The sequence below is a fragment of the Carassius carassius genome, chromosome 6 (assembly GCF_963082965.1).
Source record: "Carassius carassius chromosome 6, fCarCar2.1, whole genome shotgun sequence".
NCBI lineage: Eukaryota > Metazoa > Chordata > Actinopteri > Cypriniformes > Cyprinidae > Carassius > Carassius carassius.
This window is the reverse complement of record NC_081760.1, coordinates 32,954,154-32,976,361: the sequence shown is the minus strand read 5'-3', so window position 1 is coordinate 32,976,361 and position 22,208 is coordinate 32,954,154. Positions and strand designations below refer to the sequence as shown.

The 22,208-nt window shown below is 36.6% G+C and overlaps 2 protein-coding genes and 1 long non-coding RNA gene across 9 annotated transcripts in view; 1 reads left to right on the top strand and 2 right to left on the bottom strand.

Moving 5' to 3' along the window:
• Nucleotides 1-8,779, top strand: part of LOC132142690 (E3 ubiquitin-protein ligase NEURL1-like) — a 54,189-nt gene extending 45,410 nt beyond the window's left edge. For both annotated transcript variants that reach the window (XM_059552749.1, XM_059552750.1), the window contains exons 5-6: nucleotides 4,405-4,554; nucleotides 4,844-8,779. In XM_059552749.1, coding sequence (XP_059408732.1) covers nucleotides 4,405-4,554; nucleotides 4,844-5,085 — 392 coding nt within the window. In that variant the 3' untranslated portion in view covers nucleotides 5,086-8,779. The remainder of the gene's footprint in view (nucleotides 1-4,404; nucleotides 4,555-4,843) is intronic.
• A 3,554-nt stretch (nucleotides 8,780-12,333) lies between these two features.
• On the bottom strand, nucleotides 12,334-14,205 carry LOC132142688 (uncharacterized). Its single transcript, XR_009434100.1, has 2 exons — nucleotides 13,224-14,205; nucleotides 12,334-13,174 (listed from the first exon to the last, which is right to left on the bottom strand). It is a non-coding gene; the product is annotated as an uncharacterized LOC132142688 (long non-coding RNA).
• Nucleotides 14,206-17,201: 2,996 nt separating this feature from the next.
• Nucleotides 17,202-22,208, bottom strand: part of LOC132142686 (SH3 and PX domain-containing protein 2A) — a 94,442-nt gene continuing 89,435 nt past the window's right edge. For 3 of the 6 annotated variants that reach the window (XM_059552742.1, XM_059552746.1, XM_059552744.1), the window contains 5 exons: nucleotides 21,768-22,147; nucleotides 21,446-21,460; nucleotides 20,652-20,701; nucleotides 20,433-20,552; nucleotides 17,202-20,090 (listed from right to left, as the gene is read on the bottom strand). In XM_059552742.1, the coding sequence (XP_059408725.1) occupies nucleotides 18,144-20,090; nucleotides 20,433-20,552; nucleotides 20,652-20,701; nucleotides 21,446-21,460; nucleotides 21,768-22,147 (2,512 nt within the window). In that variant the 3' untranslated portion in view covers nucleotides 17,202-18,143. The remainder of the gene's footprint in view (nucleotides 20,091-20,432; nucleotides 20,553-20,651; nucleotides 20,702-21,445; nucleotides 21,461-21,767; nucleotides 22,148-22,208) is intronic. The other 3 variants (XM_059552743.1, XM_059552747.1, XM_059552745.1) reach the window with 1 other exon arrangement.

Sequence of the window (22,208 nt, the reverse complement as noted above, 5' to 3'; positions counted from 1 at the left end):
AGCCCAAGACCACCTGTAGGTTGCACTGGAACTGTGGCATTATTCGCATGAATGTGAGATCAACTCAAACTAGGTGTGCATTTGTTCAAGAAAATTTTTAAAACTTTAGTTTAGACATTTGTTATACAAAGTTAGATTTAAAAAAGAAAAAAAAAACTGTGCCCTTGCTATTATTGGTAACAGATTAATTTAAAAACTTGAATTTTGTTGATAACAAAATAAAGTCACACTCCAGTAACCTTTCAGAACAGCAGACAGTGCTCCAGGTATCACCCACACACCTGTGAATGACACACTCTCAATAAAGTTTGAACTAAACAAGGGACGTGCAAAGGAAAACAAACAGCTGAAAAACAGGAAGTATTACAGGAGTTTGTGTGGGAGGACTGTGACCTCTGTTAGCTTTGTATGCACTCTCCAAGATGTCTGTGTTGCTGGAAGCACATTCCCCACCCCTCCACCAATGCACTCACCCCATCTCATTAGCATGCAGTAAAGGAAAGTAAATGAGAAAGTGAAGAGGAGAGTGGGTGATTTACACTTCATTTGAGAACCTTTCTTTCGTTTACATCTTTTTTTCTCTATTTCTCATACCCATTCCCCTCTTAATGTTTTTGTTCTTTCAAGATTCAAGGTTCAAAACATCACTAATAATTTACTTGTTAGAAAATGGTCTCATTGTGCTCATTCAACAGTAACGGCAGAGGGAATATACAATGAAGTCATGAAAAAATAGAAGCCTGAAAGAAATAACAGAGCTTGCAAGGCTGCAAAAGAATAGCTTTTATGTAAGCTTAGGTTTTAGACTTTGGTGCTAGGTAAATTAAGAGAATAAATATAACAATATTAATTAATATATTACCACTAATCTGTAAGTAGATAGCCTTTTTGATTCGCAAAATGCCACCAAATAGCAATAATACCTTGCAAAAAAAAAAGAGAGAGAGAGAGAGAGATAGACAACATTATGGTACTAGAGATGTGTATGTTATAACCCTGTTACCATATGCTGCCATAGACAATGGTTATTATACAATCATGCTAAATGCCATGAATGATTAGGAGAATCAAGTATTCCAGAGAGATGTCTAATAAAGACAGCCGCCAGAAAGACCAATCACAATTCAGAATGCAAATAAATCCAAGGAAGAAGACTGAATCGCAATTCAGTATGCAAATATTGACTGTTAGTATGCATACAGTGACTGTCGGTTAGATTTCACCACCCTGCAAACACTTTAATTAAATCCAGTGGTAATAAATGAAATGCACAAACACATGCATATAATAGACATAATTACTTCTTTCTGGAGAAGGTCGAGAAAGAAGTTTATTGCAGGTGTCTGCTAGTTACAGTAATTGATCACTCAATGTATGTTTTTCCCCATGACGTCAGTAAGAGCTCACATGGTAACAAAGACTATATATGATTGGTTTAAAGAGAGACAGGAAAAGTCAAATTTGTCAACAGAAAAACAGAAACACAACTGCTTTCATAACTGATAATAACAGGAAATGTTTCTTGAACAACAAATTAGCATATTATAATCATGTGACACTGAAGACTGGGGTAATTACTGCTAGAAATTAAGCTCTGCCATGGCAGGAATAATTTACTTAAAATATATTAAAACAAGAAATAGTTTCTTTAAATTGTAATATTTCACAATATGAATGTTCAGTTTTTTACTGTATTTTTGACCAAATAAATGCAGCCCTGGTGAGAATACGTGTCTTTTGAACAATTTTACCTATATTTATAATATACTTGTTCTCAAATCAGTGCAAATGTTATGCATATGTGAGGACATATGCAGCTCATACCTTTACTTAAGCATAAACAGCATTATTTGACAGATGAAATATGTGACTGTTTATACCATGCAAGCTGTCAGTCAGCAAGTAGTCAGTACCCCTTTGGTATTCAAAATACAAAAAAAAAAGCCTTTCTGCCATGTTGGCACATAGTACTCATTTTACGCATTACAGAAAGGCTTTAGAGAGGCCTGACTTTCTCGAATAGTTTTTTTAAGTCTCTCCCTCTACGGGTGGAGGTTAGAGAGAGACAGCTGTTCTTGTGTCCCTGTTAATCTAGTAGAGATGCTCTTGAAGAGGCATGGCCCTTGAGATCCAGGGGGCGAGTTGCTGAGTCCTAGAGAAAGGGATTCATGATATGTATATGTGTGGAATGACAAGAAGGTGGAATAGCATGTCAGACTCACAAAGGATCACACTCAGTTGACTCCACCCCATATATAACCCCTCATCCCATCTCCATCATAATAAAGTATCACGCTGTAGGACTAACATACTGTATGCGAACATGTGAACAAAAAACACACACATATAAATCAAACCACTGACAGAGCTAAAACAAGACCTTGTGGAATCTCACTGACTCCCATCTAATATTGTCATAGACTTCAGTAAATGCGCACTACACACACATTAACCTCAGAGGATCATGTATTCATGGGTTTTAGGTCAGCTTAGCTTCAGTTCAGCCAATTCTCCTTCTCTCTCTCACACACACACACACATATATATATATATATATAATATATATATATATATATATAATATATATATATATAGATATATATAGATATATATATATATATATCAGAAGATCCAGTATAGTAGAAATGAGGTCACTTCAATTGAACTCAGTCTCAACTCTACAAACTACATTAAAAAAATAAATAAAAACTGAATAAGGGGTGTAAACTGTTAGGAAATTAATGAATCTGGTTCCGATTCAGATTCCAATTAATGACTTAACAAATGATTCCATTAACAATTCTATTAGAACTTAAACAGATCCTCTCCCCTTCAATAATTGGTCACATACACCATATTTAATCATGTTGTGTAACAAAATCCATATAAAAAAAAAATATGTATATATATATTAGGGATGCGCGGTATAACGGTACTGCAAAAATACCGGTATATATTATATTTCAAACGGTACAATATCATAATTTAGCTCAATTCGGTGTTTGATGCGCTGCAGTTTCGAAGTTCACCGCTAGGCGGCAGTGCGCTACCCAAACAAAAAAAACTGCAAAAAGTGACAACGGAGTTTGAGATCACGTTTAATGGAGCTCGAGTAATAAAGAAAGACATTTGTTATGCATCTACATCCGCCTGCATGGTGTAAAGCCATTACACTAATATTAATGTTAGAATAACAGTTTTTTTGGTTTGTTACGCTGATACGTTTTTTTTTTTTTTTTTGCACCATGTGATAAAGAGTAAAGACTGACAAGATATGAAGATATTAAACTATTTTAATAGTATCTTTTCAAAATTTAACCTACTGTATGTTCCCTGGTAGGTTTTTTTTTTGTGTGAACATTTTTATACTTTTGGTTTGTACATTTGGTGCAGCAGAGTTTCGAGAAGTTTTTTTTATTTTATTTTTTTTATAATACTGTTTCAATTCATTTAACTTTTGAGGCTGGTTATTGGTCACCTGTGGTATCGATTTAGTATTGATACCGAAGTATTAGATTCTGGTATCGTACCGAAGCCAAAATTGTGGTATCGAGCCATCTGTAATATATATATATATATATATATATATATATACACATTAAAGTACTGTTTAGTAAAAAACTGAATATATATTTTTCACTACATGCTGCTATATACGTGCTATATGACCAACCAATCAGTAAATAGGCTGAATTTATTTGCAGATCAGTGAATAAATCAATAAATGCTCCAAATGGTGATCTCTCACTGAGCAAATTGCTGTTCTATTTCATTCAAGCTGTATAGATTGGGTCTGTTAGTTAAAACACAAGGTGACTTTCTCGTTTGGTTGCCTGAGTGTTAGATCTGTTAACAAATCTCAGGCCAGTATGCTCTTTAAAGGTGTCAGATTCAGATTCCATCCTAAGCTCCTAACCAAAACGATGTACTGTACCTAGATTTGTGAAACAAGTAACCCCATAACATTCACAAATGCAGCACCTGTGCCATTATACACTATACACTATATTGTTCTGCAGAAAGGGTGACAGTTACAATAATAGCTTTTTTGAAGTTTCTAATATAGGCTACAGCTCCTTGAATTATCATTTTGAAATGCTCAATGTTCATTGATCATCTGATATATATTACACAAAACATGCAACTCTTTTTACTGCAATTTCTGATTTGATTGGCATTACACAATATCTGACTCAGTAAGCACAGTTCTACAGGCCAGAAGTAATGTTTAAAAGTGGGTTTAAAAAAGGGTTGCACTGGAAATGTTTATGCCATAACAATCATAGTCAAAAGTTTGGCCCTGCGAACCAATTACATATAGTTATTTAACACTATTTATTACAAAATCAATTGAATGAATCACGTTAACAAATTCACCTGTTTATATACTATGTGTATTTTCAGGCTCCACTTTCTTGGGTGATGCTCATGACCCGTCCAGCCCTGGCTCACCCTCTGCCTCACCCCTTTCACCCTCAGGCCTGTGCAATGGAAGTCCAGAGCCCAGTCTCAATGAGCGTGGCTGTTCTGCTACCTTCTGTAGCTCCACTGAAGGTCTGCATGTCTTTTCATACATGTATTGTATTTTAGGATTTCCTGGAAAAAAAAATGTGCATATTTTTTATTTTAAGTAGTATTTGTCATTTATTAGCATGAAATGAAGATAATTTAAAGATTTTATTGTAAAAATGGCACTGTGTTTTCGGCTTTTTCTCACGCAAAGCTTTCTTATGGCTTTAGAAGACTTGGAATATTGTGCACAATTCATATAGATTTTATGGTACTGCTGCATCCTTTGTTGCCTTAAAGCCTTATGGGATCTACTTGTCATCCTCTGTCACAGGAACAACACCCAACTCACCCATCATTCTCCCTAAATCCCCCACTTTCCCATCTGCCTCAGGCTCATGGCCGGATGAGTGTTCTATCTGCTATGAAAACACAGTGGACACCGTAATCTACGCCTGCGGACACATGTGTCTCTGCTACACCTGTGGTCTCCGCCTCAAAAAAATGGCCAACGCTAGCTGTCCTATCTGTAGGAGAGCTATCAAAGACATTATTAAGACCTACCGGAGCACTTAGGGGGGGCCCTCACTCCCCAAACCCCACGTCTCATAGGGCCATTAAGGATATCTAATAGATCTCTGTTTCAAGAGAGGGTTGGTGTCACAGTTCAGGGATTTTCTCTGGCAATGCATTGGTCTCTGTTCCCATGGCGCTGACGTTATTAACCCTTGAACCTTCAAGGCTCAGGCATCCATTCACAAAGGTATTTCATGTATTTCATGCTCAAGTCTCTGTTGCTATGGTAACCAGTGATGTTGCTGCTTTATAGAAGCATCTGACTTTTCAACTGACATAACAAAAAATCATAGACAGTATCTCATTGAGTTCAGGACATTTCAGGTGACACAGGAGATAATCAAAGTTGCACATCTCCCATTTCTTCTACCTTCTCTGTGAGCCATAATAGACTAATAGACATTAATAGCATAGCTGCATATTCTTTAAAGCTGGATTCACAATAAATAGAGGGTGTTACAGTCTGTTTTTTTTCCCCTCTGCTGTCCTCTCTAGTCAAACCAGCTAAGGCACTTTCACCATTGAAATTCATACAAAAACGTCTCAGTGTTTCACAATTTTTGTCTGTGCTTGGCTGAGACAGAAATACAGATAATAAGGAACAGTGCTTTTCATACCCCACTATTTCATTCTAATTGTGTAACTGACAGCTTGCATTATTACATGCTCTCAACTGAGTTCATATAAAGGTCTTTGTGCATTGATGACTATTTGATCATGTGTTTAGTAATGTAATATGAAGCTTTGGCAGGTAGTAGGTGAAGTCAGCTAATGGTCCTCTATAATTTCGCTTATGCGTGCGTTCTAAAAGCAGGACATTGTGGTAGTATTAAAGAGATATAATTTGTTAAAACAATAAACAGGAATGATTAACCAATGTTTCGTGGTAGATATACACATATACAATTATATAACAACTCATTTAAAGAACATTAATATTGGAAATCGTAATTGATCAAATGGTGCTGAGTAATGTAATCGTCACAGAGAAGTGCGGTTAAATAGAGCACCTCAACTCACGACCCTAAATCATGTTGGCCTAATCAAACCTTGATTTACTGTGAACTTGTTCTTGACTGTTGATCGGAACATGCACACTCTGGGTTTTATGTGAAAACAATTGCAATGTTGCCATGGAGAGCGAAATCTAGAAAGAAGGAAAACAGCCTTGAGGCATTAACCAATGAAAGAGTCATTTGTGCTGAGAGGATATTTGATTTGCCCATTTAATCCATATTTCTCCCAGCTCCCCACCGCCGACAGTTTCTGTAGGCCAAAAATGGTGTGTATAGGGATAAAAGTGAGTGCAGGCCACTGATCAAATAGCAAATTGATTAAAATGGAATATGTTTGGAAAAAAGGCTGGCTCAGTGTTACTGTTGGTGCTGAGAAAAAAAAAAAGCAGGGTCAAAAAGGTTATCAATTTCTTATTTACTGCGTCCAAAATGCTTCTCAAATTTATTTAAGGACAATTTAAGGTATAGATAGTCCTGTAACTGTAAAACATAGTTGAATGGATGTTCTAGGAGACAGGAACATTGAGAGGTGAACTATCCTTATCTCACTGAGAGATTGATAAGGTTAATATAGTTTTATATTGTGAAGGTGGAATGCATAGATGAATGTCACAAAGCCATATATAGTCATATTTCACCTCAAAAATAAAATAAATACATAAAGAAATTGCATTTTGTTTTCATGACAATTAAACATTTAATATTTGCATTGACATTATTCATAAAAATTAAGCAAATATTCCCTCAAAAAAAAAAAGTCCATTGAGATGTGTAGTCTGCATACTAAAAAAATAATAATGATAATAATAATAATAATATTAATACTGGTATATAGTCGAAATTGTGTTTAGAGTAGTATGTATAGTACCTTTAATTTAATAATAATAATAACAATAATAATAATAATAATGAGGTCAGTGAATAGAAGGAGCAGGTTTAATTCTTGGTTCTAGATCCCCTACAAACGTCACTTCAAAATCCCACACAATCTATGATCCACATCAACAGCTGGAAAAGTCTCAGTTTTTTTTAAAAAAGGTTACATTGTACAATTTACAGTAAATAAGCAAAAGATGACATGATTATGTGCATTTGTGTGTGCGCGTGGATGTTAAAGTGGCTCAAAAGCAATTTCGGTGAACTACAATGGACTGCAGGCTAATATTGTTCATTATTAGCCAGTTAGCTTGTGTAAAGCAATCGTGATGACTGGCGCTTAAATTCATGCTGCTATTAGTATTAGCCAGCTCTCCTTCAGGCAATGCTAACACCATGTCGAGAAAATGTCCTGTCACTCTTGATCAGTTCAGATTTACTCTATTGTTTGGAGTGGTGATTCACTTTTGAATGTTAATTTATGTTAATTAGAGGAACCTATTAGAATAACTGTATCTGAGGTGTTGCTATAGCTTTGTCTTTGTTTTTACCTATTTTTTTTATTATTATTATTATTATTATTATTATTGGACCGAAAAAAGTATGATTGTAGAGTTTGCTTGTCAGTCTTCTGTGGTTTATACGGAAGTGTATTTCTTGAATTTTGTGCTGGTTTTCTTTTACCCAACATGCTGAACTGAGCAGTACACCCATCAGGGGCTTCACAGGAAACAATCAGAACCAGCTTTTGTCGGGAACGATTATGAACTCTCCCTTTGATATCAGGTGTTTTATGATTGGCAACATATTTTGTGCTGAGGTGTCTATTTATGGTTGTTCTATCGAACTGAGCTTGCTAAAAGTTCCTGCAATTCTGAAAATGTCCTTAAGGCCCAATATTTGTGTTTAGAGCTTTCATTAAGATTTTTGAAAGACAAGGTGACCGAAGTTTTTCATATAAAAAACTCTTTGCACTTTTTCTGTAAATTTCAGTCACTTTAAAAGATCATAAAAATTCCCCCAAATGTATTTTTCTTTCCACCCAGTTTTTTAATGTATGAGTTTTTCATTGTGTTTCTGTCCTTAACCGATGGATTCACTTTTGATTGTTGTCGACCCTGTAATGTACTTTATTTATGAACCGCGTGTAGACTGCGATGTGTGAATCGGATCTCATTTACTTTATTTAGCTTTCCTGTTTCTGAATTATTTTGAATCAAAGCTCTAGATATAATGAAAACAGCCATATTCGCACACTGGCCAATAATTTTGTTTCAGGAAAAAAATAAGTTTTGATGTTTTGTGAAGTAACCACAAACGGGATCAGGGATTGCATAAATTATCAGCCCAACCATACATAATTTCAATTTCAATGTTGATCAAATCAGAATATTTTTTAAACTGTGGTCAAAAAATGTTTTATCTTAATGTATAAACAGTATAGAGGTTTAAAAAAATGATTGGAATTGCTTTTCTTCATTCTTGTAATTGTTGTTTCCAGTGTGCTTTGTTCACTCATTACTCACAGTGGGACCAATCTAATATTGAATCAAAAAGGTATGATTCCTATTTCCCAGGGTTCATTCAAGGGCTGTTAATTGAATCATTGATTCATAGAGTCCATGAGGTCAGTAGTGATTTAGTCACGAGAAATGTCTCAGCTTATTGTGGCATTCAGTTTTTGACTCAAATCCATGTTCAGATTTGTTTTCTTCTTTAAGTCTGTGATCAGTTTATGAAGCTTTGTTATGTCTGATTCAAATATGACTTGTCAATAAACTTTGCAGATGCATTTCAGCAAATGGTGTCTAATGTGCTCTCTTTGTTCAAATTTTAATATTTATGACATTTTATAATCAACTGTTCTTCAAGTGCATTTCATTTTACATCTCTATAACGCAAGTCCCACAATTTGAAACGGTGAGAAATGCTTGAACTGATCCTCCTATAAAGTGATCACTAACTCACTGCATCTGACCAAGAACCAATTAAAAATGAAGTCTGAAAATATACAGTATAAACCTTGATGGCAACCTGACCCTGAACCTGAAAATTAAGGTGGACTGTAACAGGAGCACTTGACATGCCTGAGATCAGAGGTGTGCAGATGAAGGATGAAAGGTGTCTTTGATGCTGTGCTCTAGAGCTGAGAGAAGAATGAAGACCTCCCCTCATAGTCTGGGGTACATGTTTCCGAGACCAACTAGTCGCGACTACCAACCATGGCTGGACTGGCCATTGGGCATACCGGGCATTTGCCCGGTGGGCCGACGTGCTTTTTGGGCCGATATCTCATACTCATACTTTTTTTTTTTTTTTTTTAAACGGCCCATAAAATTTGTACATCGGCGGCCCATTCGTTTTGTTTTGTTTTGCTTAATTGGCGGCGCTGGGTTTGTGGCGGTGTAATGCATTGGTCAAAGTCAGTGTTGGTTTTTTTTCTGACAGACCAGCCCATGAAACACGTAGATCAGCGGCCCATTGGCTCTTTTCTTGATTGACACTGGGCTGGCCCAATCACAACTTTAAACGAGTGAGCGAGCGGCAGCAGTGTCAGTGTGTATCTGTAAAAAAAGATGGAGAAGAAACGCAAGGAATGTGCAGATAAATAGCGTGAAAAAATAGAACCAGGCCCTTAAAGCAGACACTGTAAACTGTGTCAAAATATATGTTTTCTGACCTTCATCAGCTCCTGTGGCAGATGATGATAGTGAGGACGGAGGATCAGGAGAGAGATGAGAAAGTGTAGAGCCTGCGGTAAGCATAACTACTTTCAAAATACTGAAGCCATGTCATGAGTGTAGATTATTTCCACATCTGCATAGTTGACGATTACCGCAATTCACTAGAAAATTAATAAGAGGCGTTTGTAAACCATGTTTTCCGCCAAAATAAAAGCTTGATGCAGTTTGCCTCAAAATAAAAGATCATGTGCTTATCTCTTTCAAGTATAGAAATTGGTACAACTAATTAAGAAAGTTTCCTTTATTTTTTTGTGCATTTGTTTTACAAAATATGGCTATTACTGTCATTGGATTAATATTATAACTAACCCCCCTAGAAGGACCGAGGACACACCACCATAGTTTTAATAAAAATCCTGTAAGAAACACTGGTATTGCTATGCCAGAGCCGCTTATAGCTTGTTTTAGGATTCACCGCTGTGGAGTATAGTTCAACTGTATTAATAAATATACAATTTTGACTTATTTCATCTGTTAACTCTCACTCGTTCCTATACTCACTCATTACATGGCATTAGTGGTTTTAATGAATAGGAGTTGGTATGCATATAATTAAGGGCGTGCAAAGATGGGTGGTGTTTATGATCATATAGTGGGCCGGTCTGGGCAAAAATGCCCGGGCCGATTTTTTGTCCCAGTCCAGCCCTGCTACCAACTGTGAACACATTATTTCCATCCAGGTTTAGTCATTTGACACATATCGGTTCAAGCCTGTTTAAGGCTGCCCTCTAGTGGACAACATTACTTTCTCATTCTCTATTTTTTCTAATCAAATCTATCCTTCATGTGACGGTTATGTCAGCGTTCTCAAACAGTTAGAAATGACTGGCTTCATTCTTCGCATATTACTCTACCTTAAAAGCTGCACAAAATATTTGTATATTATGTTACGACACGGTAGTCATCTTTAATGAAAGTCAGTGTACAGCTTTATCTCTAAACATTTGCACACTGGTCAAATATTTATACGTTTGAAGAAAAAAATACGCTTTTAAAACAAAGTATTTTTGTGTAGTGAGTAAATATGAGTTGTTATACAGTGAAAATATTCCTTCCATTGACCACGCTGTCAAATTTTCTTCCGGCCAGAGTATTCAAATATGGCGCGTCTAGATAAGACACGTGAAATGCGAGAACCAATGGAGTTTAAGGTCTTAAATTTCTTACTTTAATAAAACCTATGACCTTGGCATAGAGTGGTGTAGGGATGATGTATTTTTGTTAGGCCAAAACACTGAAATTAATTAGCGTAGCACTTCGGGTTCTGTCCCGAATCAGTTTTTTTTTTTTTTTCATTAAATGCCTGACATCAAGCTCAGATATTTTCATTCATATTTATTCTACAATATAAAATACACCATTAAAACCCCATTGTATGTGTTTTTTTGAGCTTTTTCTTGTCTTGAAAAGGGCAAGTGGCTAAATGGGACTAAAGAGGTTGTTGATATTAAACATCATCAAACGGAATCCAGGAAAACTTGTTAACTTGCTAGTCAACTTTCACAGTTTATAATTGCTCTCTTGCAAACTATTCTATTTCAAACTTTCAGGGAATGTTTTTTTGGAACAAGAGTTGTTGGAAGCTTAGTGATGATGGTGATGTTGAAGTCATGTGACCATGGTGTAGTTCGTTAGCTTGTGTTTACCTTTTTACTTCTGGCAATTGTATTTAGGCTTCAGGATTCATAGCTCTGTTCAGTTGTAAATATTATATAATGAACAGCATCTAAAAAATAATTAACTTTTCTTCGTGACAGAGCTTTTTTTCGGCTTCAGTCCAAAAGCCAATTAAACCAGGCTGACTCTAATTTCCGGGCTGGCCTAAAAGTACATTATCACTGTAGTGCTCTATTGCACAAATTCATCCATCGATACATATATTCGATACATTTTTCCACTCATGTTGTTGTAGTCAACTGGGTACTACATACATACATAAGCAAAGCCTAAATTTACTGCAGCAATAGTAAGGGTTATGTTAACATGCTAGCCGAGCATTAACCTTTAGACAGTAATAACCTACAGTAGGCTACACCACTGTCACGTTACCTCATCACATACTGTACGTCTAGTTATCATCTTAGAAATTAATATGGTTATTTATTAATAATTATTTATTTTAAAAAATATGAAGTTTTATCCAAACATCTTGGCATTCCACTTAAAGTCAAAACAAGGATACAATCACTGTAACTACTTCCAGTTCATACTGTTAGTTAAAGGCCAAGCATTGTGCACTGCACTGTGGGATATTTTTTACTCCATAGTGTTATACACAATTTTGCAAATGTCATTTAGATAATCCATGCCATGCAAACAGAAAATGTGCATGTTGCATACTGCAAAAATAGTAAGAGTAGTATGTTAGTATGCTGTTTCAAAAATGCATTAAGATCATTTATTTACTGTTTGTATTTATGTATTTAGAACTAGCTATCGTTGCTCCATCGTGTTCAACTGAAAAAGACAAATACGGTGTTTGATTTAGAGACATGATCCTTAAATCCTTGACTGTCTAACACCTGACTCCTAAAATCTCTGCATATAAATCTATGAAAGATGAATGTTCTCTGCTAAATGTAGACCAAAGCATGACAGTAAGATATAAGAACAAGGAGGATACATTTTATTGTGTTTTCCTTTAGGACAATGCAATGTAAACATAAAAAGGTACAAAAACAATACGTAAAGTAAAAAAACAAAAAAAACACACAAAACAAAAATGCAGAAAAATAAAAAGCTGAAGCTGTAGAGCTGAAGCTGCAGACAAAATGTAGATTTTGGTTGAGCGCTGAATACTATCATTGAAAGGCTATCATAGTATCATTTCTTATGACAAGAGAGGTTTGAAAATTTTCCTTACATCCAATGGTCTGTAACAAAATAACATTGTGGCATATTAGTTTAGGCACCTTCACTTCCTGTCTGAGAATTCAATTTTGCTTGAGAAAATCACTTGAGCAGTACATTGATTTAAAAGTATTTTTTTGAAATAATAATGACGAGTTCAAAGGCTGTTCACGTGCTGTTTTTTGTGTCTGTTAATTAAGTGGAGAAGAATGCTAATTAGTGCAGACAGCCAAGCAGAGACAGGGACAGAAAACAACAAGAGATCAGACGGCCGCAGCATGTTCCCTTTCTGCACTTGTTCGCATCAAAGTGAACACGTAAACACACCCTGCCGCCTCACACCAAACACTGATGCATCTGATCAAAAATGCTAATTAACACAGAAAAAGATGAATGAAACCTTCCAAACTCCTTTCAAGCACTTCATAAATCACAGCGAGTACACATACATTCCCTAAAATATCCCAGGTTTTCCAAGCCTTTAAAATGACATCCGACACAATCAAACGTACATTCTTTCAACTTTTGTTATACACCAACACGACATATAGACGCCTCAGTAAATCAAGCCAATCATTGACGCAGGAATCTCAAATGATTCCTCTTGATGATGTTAATGTTACATCATGACATGCTGTGAGCCATTAGAGACACTATCAATCTATCGCGTCATCTTATCTGAGTTTTGAGAAACAATGGCCTTTGGAGACAAGGCTTCTCGTTTGAATTCAATTGCAGCCAGTTTTCCAACAGACATAACAAGTGTGTTTCTAGAACACTGAGCCTCACTAGTGCTATTATGACTATGCAGTGCTACTGTGACATCATAATGAGCTGCTGCTAGCGGGAAGCTTCTCTGAAGTGCTAATTATCGTAAAAAGGCTCGCTTTTCTTTCCACAGGGAACACTTCATGCCCATTAGAGCAGTTTTATCATGTCTAGCTTTAACTGACTGGATTCCCTTCTATTCCAACATCATAAACAAACATTCCCTCTGTTCACCTTCTCTTTCCACCATATACTTTTCACAAACCATCGCAGAATACACCAAACAAAAAGGAAAAATGCACCCACAATCCACTCTTCTATTCCAATTCAGGAGTTTAAGGGATGTTCCAGGTTCAATACTAAGTGTTGTATACTTTGAAAACCAATCTGAAAACTAACTATATTTAAATTTTTTGTACAATGTGGTTTTACCCCATTGACAGTGACAATTAAGGGTGGATCTTCATGCTTTTGTTCTCTAAAATTTCTACATTTCAGTATGAATCACGTTGTATGAATTAATGAAGGTGGACCTTAGTGCTAACTTATATTTCTTACAACTGTAAGTTTCGGTACAAATCATACAAATTCATGGATCTTCGAATTGATGGTGAAACAAAAACGTGCTTTTTTTCTTTCTAAAAAACACGTTTCTGCCCTAATGACATTCATACAAAATCACTATACCTCATAAAAATAGTTACATTTTCTCAAGAGACTGGTTGGGTTGAAAATATTTTCAACACCATGTCACAGAACCTGAAACATTCCTGTAAATATATCCAATACATTCTCAAAAAAATCTGAAATCTTAAAGGGATACTACATCCCAAAATGAAAATTTTTTCATTATTCACTTATCCCCATGTCGTTCCATACCCGTAAAAGCCTTGTTCGTCTTCAGAACACAATTTAAGATATTTTGGATAAAAACCAGTAGGTTTGAGACTGTCCCATATACTGCCAAATAAATATAAGTGTCAAGGTCCAGGAAAGTATGAAAAGCTTCGTCAGAATAGTCCATCTGCCGTCAGTGATTCAACCGTAATGTTATGTAGCGAAGAGAATACTTTTTGTACGCTAGGAAAACAAAAATAATGACTTTATTCAACAATTCCTCTCATCTGTGTTTCTCCAAATCAGCATAGTGCCATTTTGTCAAATCTGAGGTGTACGCAGATGGTGTACACTCTTCTGTGTCAGCCGCACCACAAGGATACGTTTTTTGTATTTACTCTTTGGTTTGAAAGCAAACAATGCATTGGCGCAGAGCTGTGCATACGCCATCTGTGTACAGCTTTAATTTGCCATAATGGCGCTGATTTTTTGGTTTTGGAACGACGGAGGTAAGTGATTAATGACAAAAATTTCATTTTTGGGTGGAGTAACCCTTTAATATCATGATGTGATCATATAAAAGGTAAACAGAAAAAAAAACACAACATTAAGCAAGAAACTATAGCAAACCTACACCTAAGAGGGCCTGTTAAACAAGGAAAGGTGAAGACATTTCAACTCTCATTTCAATTCTCTTGATCAGAAACTCAAAGACAGTCACACATAATCCTCCTCATTTTCAACCAAAGTTGTAAATTCTCCACTCTTATGTTCAAACTCCCAGTAAAAGCATTTCAATTCAAAGGCGTTGTAAGCTCAGATAATGAATTCAGACAGGAAGAGAAGCAAATATATGCAGTCCACATTATTTTGTGAAGGTGTAAAAAGGTGTGTAAAGTTAAACCTGGATTTTAAGAATAGAAATCCGACAATGATGCATAATGTAAGTCGATTGGGATTTAGGATAAAGCTTGCCATGGTGATAGAGGGAGCGAATGTGGAGAAGTTGGCAGTGTATGAGAAGTATGAAAGCAGAAAAAGAGTTATGGTTGGCTGGTAGACTAAAGGTTTCGTTCTATCAGGGCATTTTAAAATTGAGCTTACCATATTTGAACACACATTGATATATTCTGAATTGGAGGATTAAAATCTATGGAACAAAACCAGCCATTACTTGACATAAAATTGTCAGAATTATACGTAAAAACAAAGTTTTCTTTAATACAATGGTTCTTAATTGGTGAGATGCCTGTTTTTGTATTGCACATTTCCTCATTCCATCTGAGTAATGTCAATATTGAAAAGGAGAAAGAATAGGAAAAAAACAACAACTGTAAAATGCAATACTGTTCCTTAAAAAAACGTTACAATTTAAATAAATAAAGAACACATAAACAAAACTAGCAGATACACAAGTAATATAATATAAGAACTATTTTGACTCTTAACAGTTCCTTTGTAAATTGTATAAGCGCAAATGAAGAAAGAGCAAAGTGATATTGGAGCTTAGCAACATCCATCACAAGCGCTGCGTTGTAGTGAGTCAACACATTTCTGTAATGCCATCGTCAAAAAGAGAGTTGCAACTGCGAGTGCAATGGCTTCATTTCATTTTCAAATGTAAAAGCTCAAAACAAAATCACCCAAATTAGAACTTTAAAATCCCATTATTGCTGTTTTTTTTTATGATATAGATTTAAATGAAACACTCAAATCAAATTTGGTCCAGTCACAATTAGGGATCCACATATATTATATAACTATAGAGCCCTGCTGTTTTTAATTATAAAGTGTTATGTCATTTGATTGTTCCCATTTTACTGCAGGCTTTTAATTTGAAGTACTGATTGATTTTTATTCAGATTTCTTTTTTGTAATGTCTATTTAATTTTAAGGGAGAGATATGATGATGTTAAAATTAAATAAAATTATTATTTTTTAAATAATCTGGCATTATATGTGGATCAATAACGAGAAAGGAAGTGTCCACAGTTGTTAAAGGTGCAGCAATCAGTTTGGTTGAAAATGCATTTCAGATTTAAAAATTTAGGTGAAATTATGTTCATATACAGGGTGGAGATATGATCACAAAAAATTGTTTTAAAAATCTATTTCCAATTTTATGAAAGTAGGAGACACTATTCATCTGCCCTAATTAATAGAAGGCATAAAAGACAAAAAAAAAGCACAGAATAGCAGTAGCCAATTACTACAGAACTACCAAAAGTTTCAAGTTTTAAAAGTGAGCGTCAAATGCCAATAAAATGGCATCTTGTCAAAACAGTATAAAACAATTTTAAAACATAAAAAATTATAAATACAACAAAAAATAACTTATGTGCTGATTAATTACACTGCATCTTTAAACCAGTGCATTAAAAAAAGCTAAAATGCATTGATTTTCAACAAATGAACGACTTCATTCGTCATTATTGTCCGTGTGTGATCACACAACAACCAACAAACAAGACAAAATAAACTATTTTCTGCAATCTAGCAGGTAATTGATGTTTTAACTGTTAAAGTACTGTCCAGCAGAAAACCAAATCAAATAAAAGTAGTAGTAAACTCAATTAAGAGCTCCAATTATTCATTAGAAAAATATTTCAGCAGTCTTGAACATCAGCTGTTTAATGCTGTTGTTAATGAATAGTATTTGATCGAATAAGGGGGATGTAATCATTCTGAGCTCAGATATCTATAAAGAAGAGAAGGAAAGATTGGACCATGGACTAAGATAAAGTTGGTGAACCTATTTTAATATCTTTGTCAACAGAAAATGAAACATAGTAGTTTACACTGATTCAATACTGCCCAGCAATATCGTAATGTAGCATATTGCATATTAATGTGCTTTTCTTTGGGTTAAAAAAAATCAAGTGCGTCCAGATATAACAATTAAATATACTTTGTTCTCAGTTCTGAACCCTCTTTAAGGTTTTGCTGAATACACTGTATTTATTTGTACCCATAAAATAAATACTAACTCTAAAACAAACTTTTGTGTCAATTGTGTCTGTAATTCTTCTTTGCTGAGATCACATTTTGGGCTCAATTTTATGTCACTACTTCCCTGGGATAAAATGCTGAACAAAACAAAAGATTTTCCAGTCCTAATTTCTTCAATTAACAGATTTAGCACACACAGCAGCCATATCTAAACTCCTGTCCTCTGAAGCCGTCTACCCTCCCATATAAACATGCACCTTTTAAACTAAACTTAATAATTAAGTGGGCATGAGGTGATCTATGCATGTAGCTTTCACAGACTATTTTCTTTTAACATGTTTTATTCATTTTGGCCTGTGCATATTTAAAGAATGGGAAACACAAATGATGACCAGCAACTGATCAGGACAGGATGTGACTCAGTTTTGATGTGTTATGATGTTACAAGAAAGCAGAAATACATCTCTAAGGAAGATATAACAAACATCAACTCAAAACAATAAAAAAAGGATACGTTTTTAAAAAAAACGACAATCAAAGTTATGCTTTGCTTCTTTGAGTGCACTCAATGCTAAGATAACAATTGATGTTGGTTTTTTGTTCAAAATGATTTTTACAGGAATTTCTTGTTTTCAAGTGCTTATGATTGGATTTGCACTTTTTGTTATGCACCTATGATGAAATTATCCCTTTCTCTCATTAATGTTGTAACAAAAATACATTTGTTGCTCACTGTACTTGTAGGCCTATGGCACTAAGTTGAAATTTGGTATTTTCATTGCTTTACTGGCATTTGACTGATTCCTCTTAACATTTAGTGAAAGATGTACGAAGGCACCCATTTGGCATAAAGTTATGGCAGGTATTTTGCTTAACATTCACCTGCATTACTCTAGTTTGAATGTAAACTCCTTTCTAAAAGGCTCTGTCTGTCTCGTTTCAAACCAAAAGTCCTTCAGTCAGCTCATCTTTTTACATTTTGATTACAATTGTCCATGTTTAAAACATTTTTGGGGAATTACTTTTTTCTCTCCAGGTAGTTAGATGGTACCCAGCCTTTACGTCCCTGTAAGCCATCGAGAGCCTGGCAGTACCACCATCCATTTGGATTCTTCTCCAAAACTTCAAGACTAGCGCCCTCTGAGAAACCCATGGTCTCTTCGTCGCCACGGTAATCAGCAATAGATACGTAAACCTCTCGAAGGTTGTTGTGAATGAGCTGCGCCTTCTCGATGGGCTTGGGTCTTACTGTAGAGATTGGAATTCCATTTCTCTGGGCAGTCAGGGGACTTGAATTTCCGGCGGGTGCTGTAATGGTGGTCCCAGACCTGACCCGTACATCGGTCACCGGCTGCGGTCGCACGGCAGAGAAGGAGGAGTTTCGCCTTACGCCGCCTGTGGACCTCAAGTGGTCGCCTGTGCCCAGTGATTCATTTCTTCTCAAAGACCCTGTGTGGATGTTGGTGTCCTTCAGAGGCTGTGGTGGAGACACAAACACTGACTGTGGTCGCACTGATGCCTGACGAACACCGCTACGCATCCGTACGCCTGAACCGTTCAGCATTGGGTTTGGTTTGCTAAAACCCCCTGGTGGTTTGGATGGGATTGGTGGACTAGGGTTGCTCATACTCCTCAGGTTCTGCTGGTTTAGGTTGTTGAGTGCCTTAACACGCTGCTCATTTTTCTCGAGGCTGTTGGACTTGTTGGTGCTACTAAGATCAACAAGAGGGCCATTAGGGGATTCTTGTACACCGACGTCATGGGTATGCTTGACTGGCTCCAAATAGAAAGTAGGTGCCCAACCCTCATCATCTCCCCAACGGATATACCACCATCCACTTTCCTGCTTCTCCAGTACCTCAACCTCCACACCAGCTGGGAAGCTGACCTCTGACTCTTGGGCTCGTTTATAGGCATCTGTGGTCCTGTAGAGCACACTTTCATGGTCGGATTCCCCACCTCGACTACCTTTGGAATAGACGCTGGAGAGATCGGAGGTACTTCTTGAGGAGATGGTATCCTCAGAGGACACAACGGAAGCAGTCTCAGAATCTTCACCACCTCGTACTGCACGGAGTGCACCTTGCCGAAGACTCCCGGTGGGCCGAAGCTGGCGGCGTAGGCTGCTGATGTCCATTCTTTCGGGACTTTGGGACTCTGATTTTGTAAACAGAGGTTTGGGTCGAACCACTGGTTTGGGCCTGGCTAAGGGACTTTGACCAACCCGAATCTCTACATCTTTTCGCATGACAGGCTCTCTTTTGGGATTGCGTCCTGATTCGTCTGATGATGACTTGGAGGAGTGTCTCTCAGCACGGCCAAGAGAGTGACTCCGGCTTAGATCCGGCGATACCTTCCGGAGGGGCTTCCCTCCTCCAGAGGAGGACCCGAAGGGTTTACGACCCAATGTGAGACTCCTTGGGGTATCTGAATCGCGACCACTGGCAAAGTCATCAGAGGAGAACCTAAATCCTTCATTTTCATAAATCACCTCTTCCTTATTGACATTCTCCAATGAGTTTCTTTTCCTCAAGGGGGAAGTCATCACTTTTAGTAAAGGCGATGCTTTACCAGCCTGTGCAATCCTTTCAGCAGCTGCTGGATTGCTTTTAATTTCAAACTTACGAGGCTCTGGTTTCGGGGAATTATTTGTTTTTTGTTTTGGAGGATTGCTTTCCAGATCGGAGTCAAAACCAATGGCGGGAACATCATATTCCGGCTCCTCATAGACACGCTGAGTGGGGGATTCTGGAGCTTTGGAGGCAGAGCTAGCCAGAGAAGGTGATTCCTCTGAGTCTGGTTTCTTGACTGGTGGAGCAGGGGGTGGAACTTTAGGGCGGGTAAGTGTGCTGGTTCGCCGGCTCAGGTTGGGCTTCTTGCGTTTATCGATAAAGGAACAGGGTGCCCAGCCCTCCATATCCCCGATCTGGACATACCACCAACCACTAGAATTCTTCTCTATGACCTGAAGACCACATATTACATGTTTATATAATACAAAGGCATATATTTATTACAAAGTGGGTTTCAAACATCTAAGACCACTAATGAAAATGCATATCTTACACAATGTAACAAAATTGTTTGCATTTTTTAATAAAAAACATTAAAATAATTTTTTCAATGCTGAAAATTTGTTTTTATTAAGGTTGAAATAAATAAATACTATAGTCAATGTAGTCTGAGACTTTTTGACTCTGTGTATTTGTACCTTTTCATATTTTTATTAGTCAAAAGATGTTCATATTAATTTTTATTTTTTTAAATAAAATAATCATTTATTATAGTATGAATAAATCTGCCTTACATCAGCCTTTTGTCCTCCATGGAAGCTGATGCCATCTGAGATACTGGATTGAAACTCTGCTATGGTGTAGTACTCTGCTTCCACAGTAGGGGCATCTGGAGGTTTGGGTAACTGGAATGCCTTAAGTATTGAAGAGAAAAGACAGTTCTGTCTAATAAGTAAAAGCTGCTCTCTATGAATTTGAAATAATAATAAAACAATTTGGTCTGCTTAACTTACCAGATTTGTATCTCTTCGAGGAGGAGGTTTATGTCTGAGGTTTGGAGATCCTGCCAGTTGAATAAAAAACGTTATTAACTGTCTCTCAGCTCAATACAGCAAATATTACTGTATCGTAATCAAATTAGGAGAGTTCACAGTTTTCCTTTCGCCAACAAATGCTTTGTATTTTCAAAAAAATTGGATCCAAATTGGATTACAGTGCTATCAGTAAACCTCATTATGAAAGAGAAGTTTAGAGACATGTTCCAACACACTCAAGCATGCGTTCACAACAAGCATATTTTTAGAAAGAGATTTCTTTTAGAAGGAAATATTGTAGGGAGAGTGTTCTGGTTATGAAGTAGTGAGAATAATTAGCAATAGCCAATAAAAAACTTTTTCTTAGTTTTTCAGATTTTTAGCATAAAGTGCCATGCATACAACATAAACTGCAGTCACATCAGTCACTGCGAGGTTTGACCAAAACCAGGATTTCTGGGGATTGTGTGGCATCTGTTAAGAACCTGTTAAGGTGGAATAATAGTGTGTGCATTGTAGCATTCACAACAAAACAGATTTAAAAGAATGAAAGTCATGTGACGTGAGCAGTACAGCACTATGAGATTTTTTCAGCTGTACTGTGTACTGTTGGCATTAGACAAATAAGTAAACACAAGAACAAACAAATAGCAAGCAAACAGCAGTTGATACGCTGAATGCTGAGCAACAGAGACAGTGATGTGTCACTATCAAGGTACACAACACCCAGACAAAATGTTACAAAACATAAATCTACCACAAAGAAATGTTACCAATGGCATCAAATCCTATGTGCAAAAATAACAGGAACATAAACATACTTATTATATAAAATACGGCTATATAATGATAAAATTATATAGAAAAAAATTCTCATATTTAGTTTGCAGTATTTGTATTTTTTTTTTGGGTTAAAAAATAATATAATAAAATTGTACTATAATTACTACAGAAACTCAGGTGTTTTTTTTGTTGTTGTTGTTGTTTTTTTTAAGTGAATTAACGTGAATAAATACTTTGAGTTACAGTGTATTCTGAACATGTGAGTGCAGTATAAATCTAGTTAAACATGTCATAACCCAACTGTTTTCTCACCTATCTCAACTCTGTGTGGTGCCACCCGGGCTATGGCAGGTGACCCCGGCTCTGCCCTGCTCTTGTTCTCCTGTAGGGCAGTGCTAGATCCAGAGTTCATTCCCAAACCAGCGACCACTGTGGGTGCCACTCCAGCCTCTGAGGCATGTGGGATAGGTAAACTGATTTCACTTTTGGAGATGTGGCGCTCAGGGCTGGTGGCTTCTCCGTCAGTTTGAATGTCCTTCTCGCTTACAGCCTTCTTGCTGAGGAGGTTACTGATCTCCATTATGTTTCCGATAATCTCCACAGGGCCAGTCAGAGTCTTCTTCCTTGGGGAAAGGTCATCTTTCAGTTTTTTCAGGTATGAGGCTGGGGCCCAGCCTTCTTTACCCTGATACCTACAACACATTAGTAGAAGTATTATCTTTCCAGTCAGGGAAATAAATAATAAGTACTATT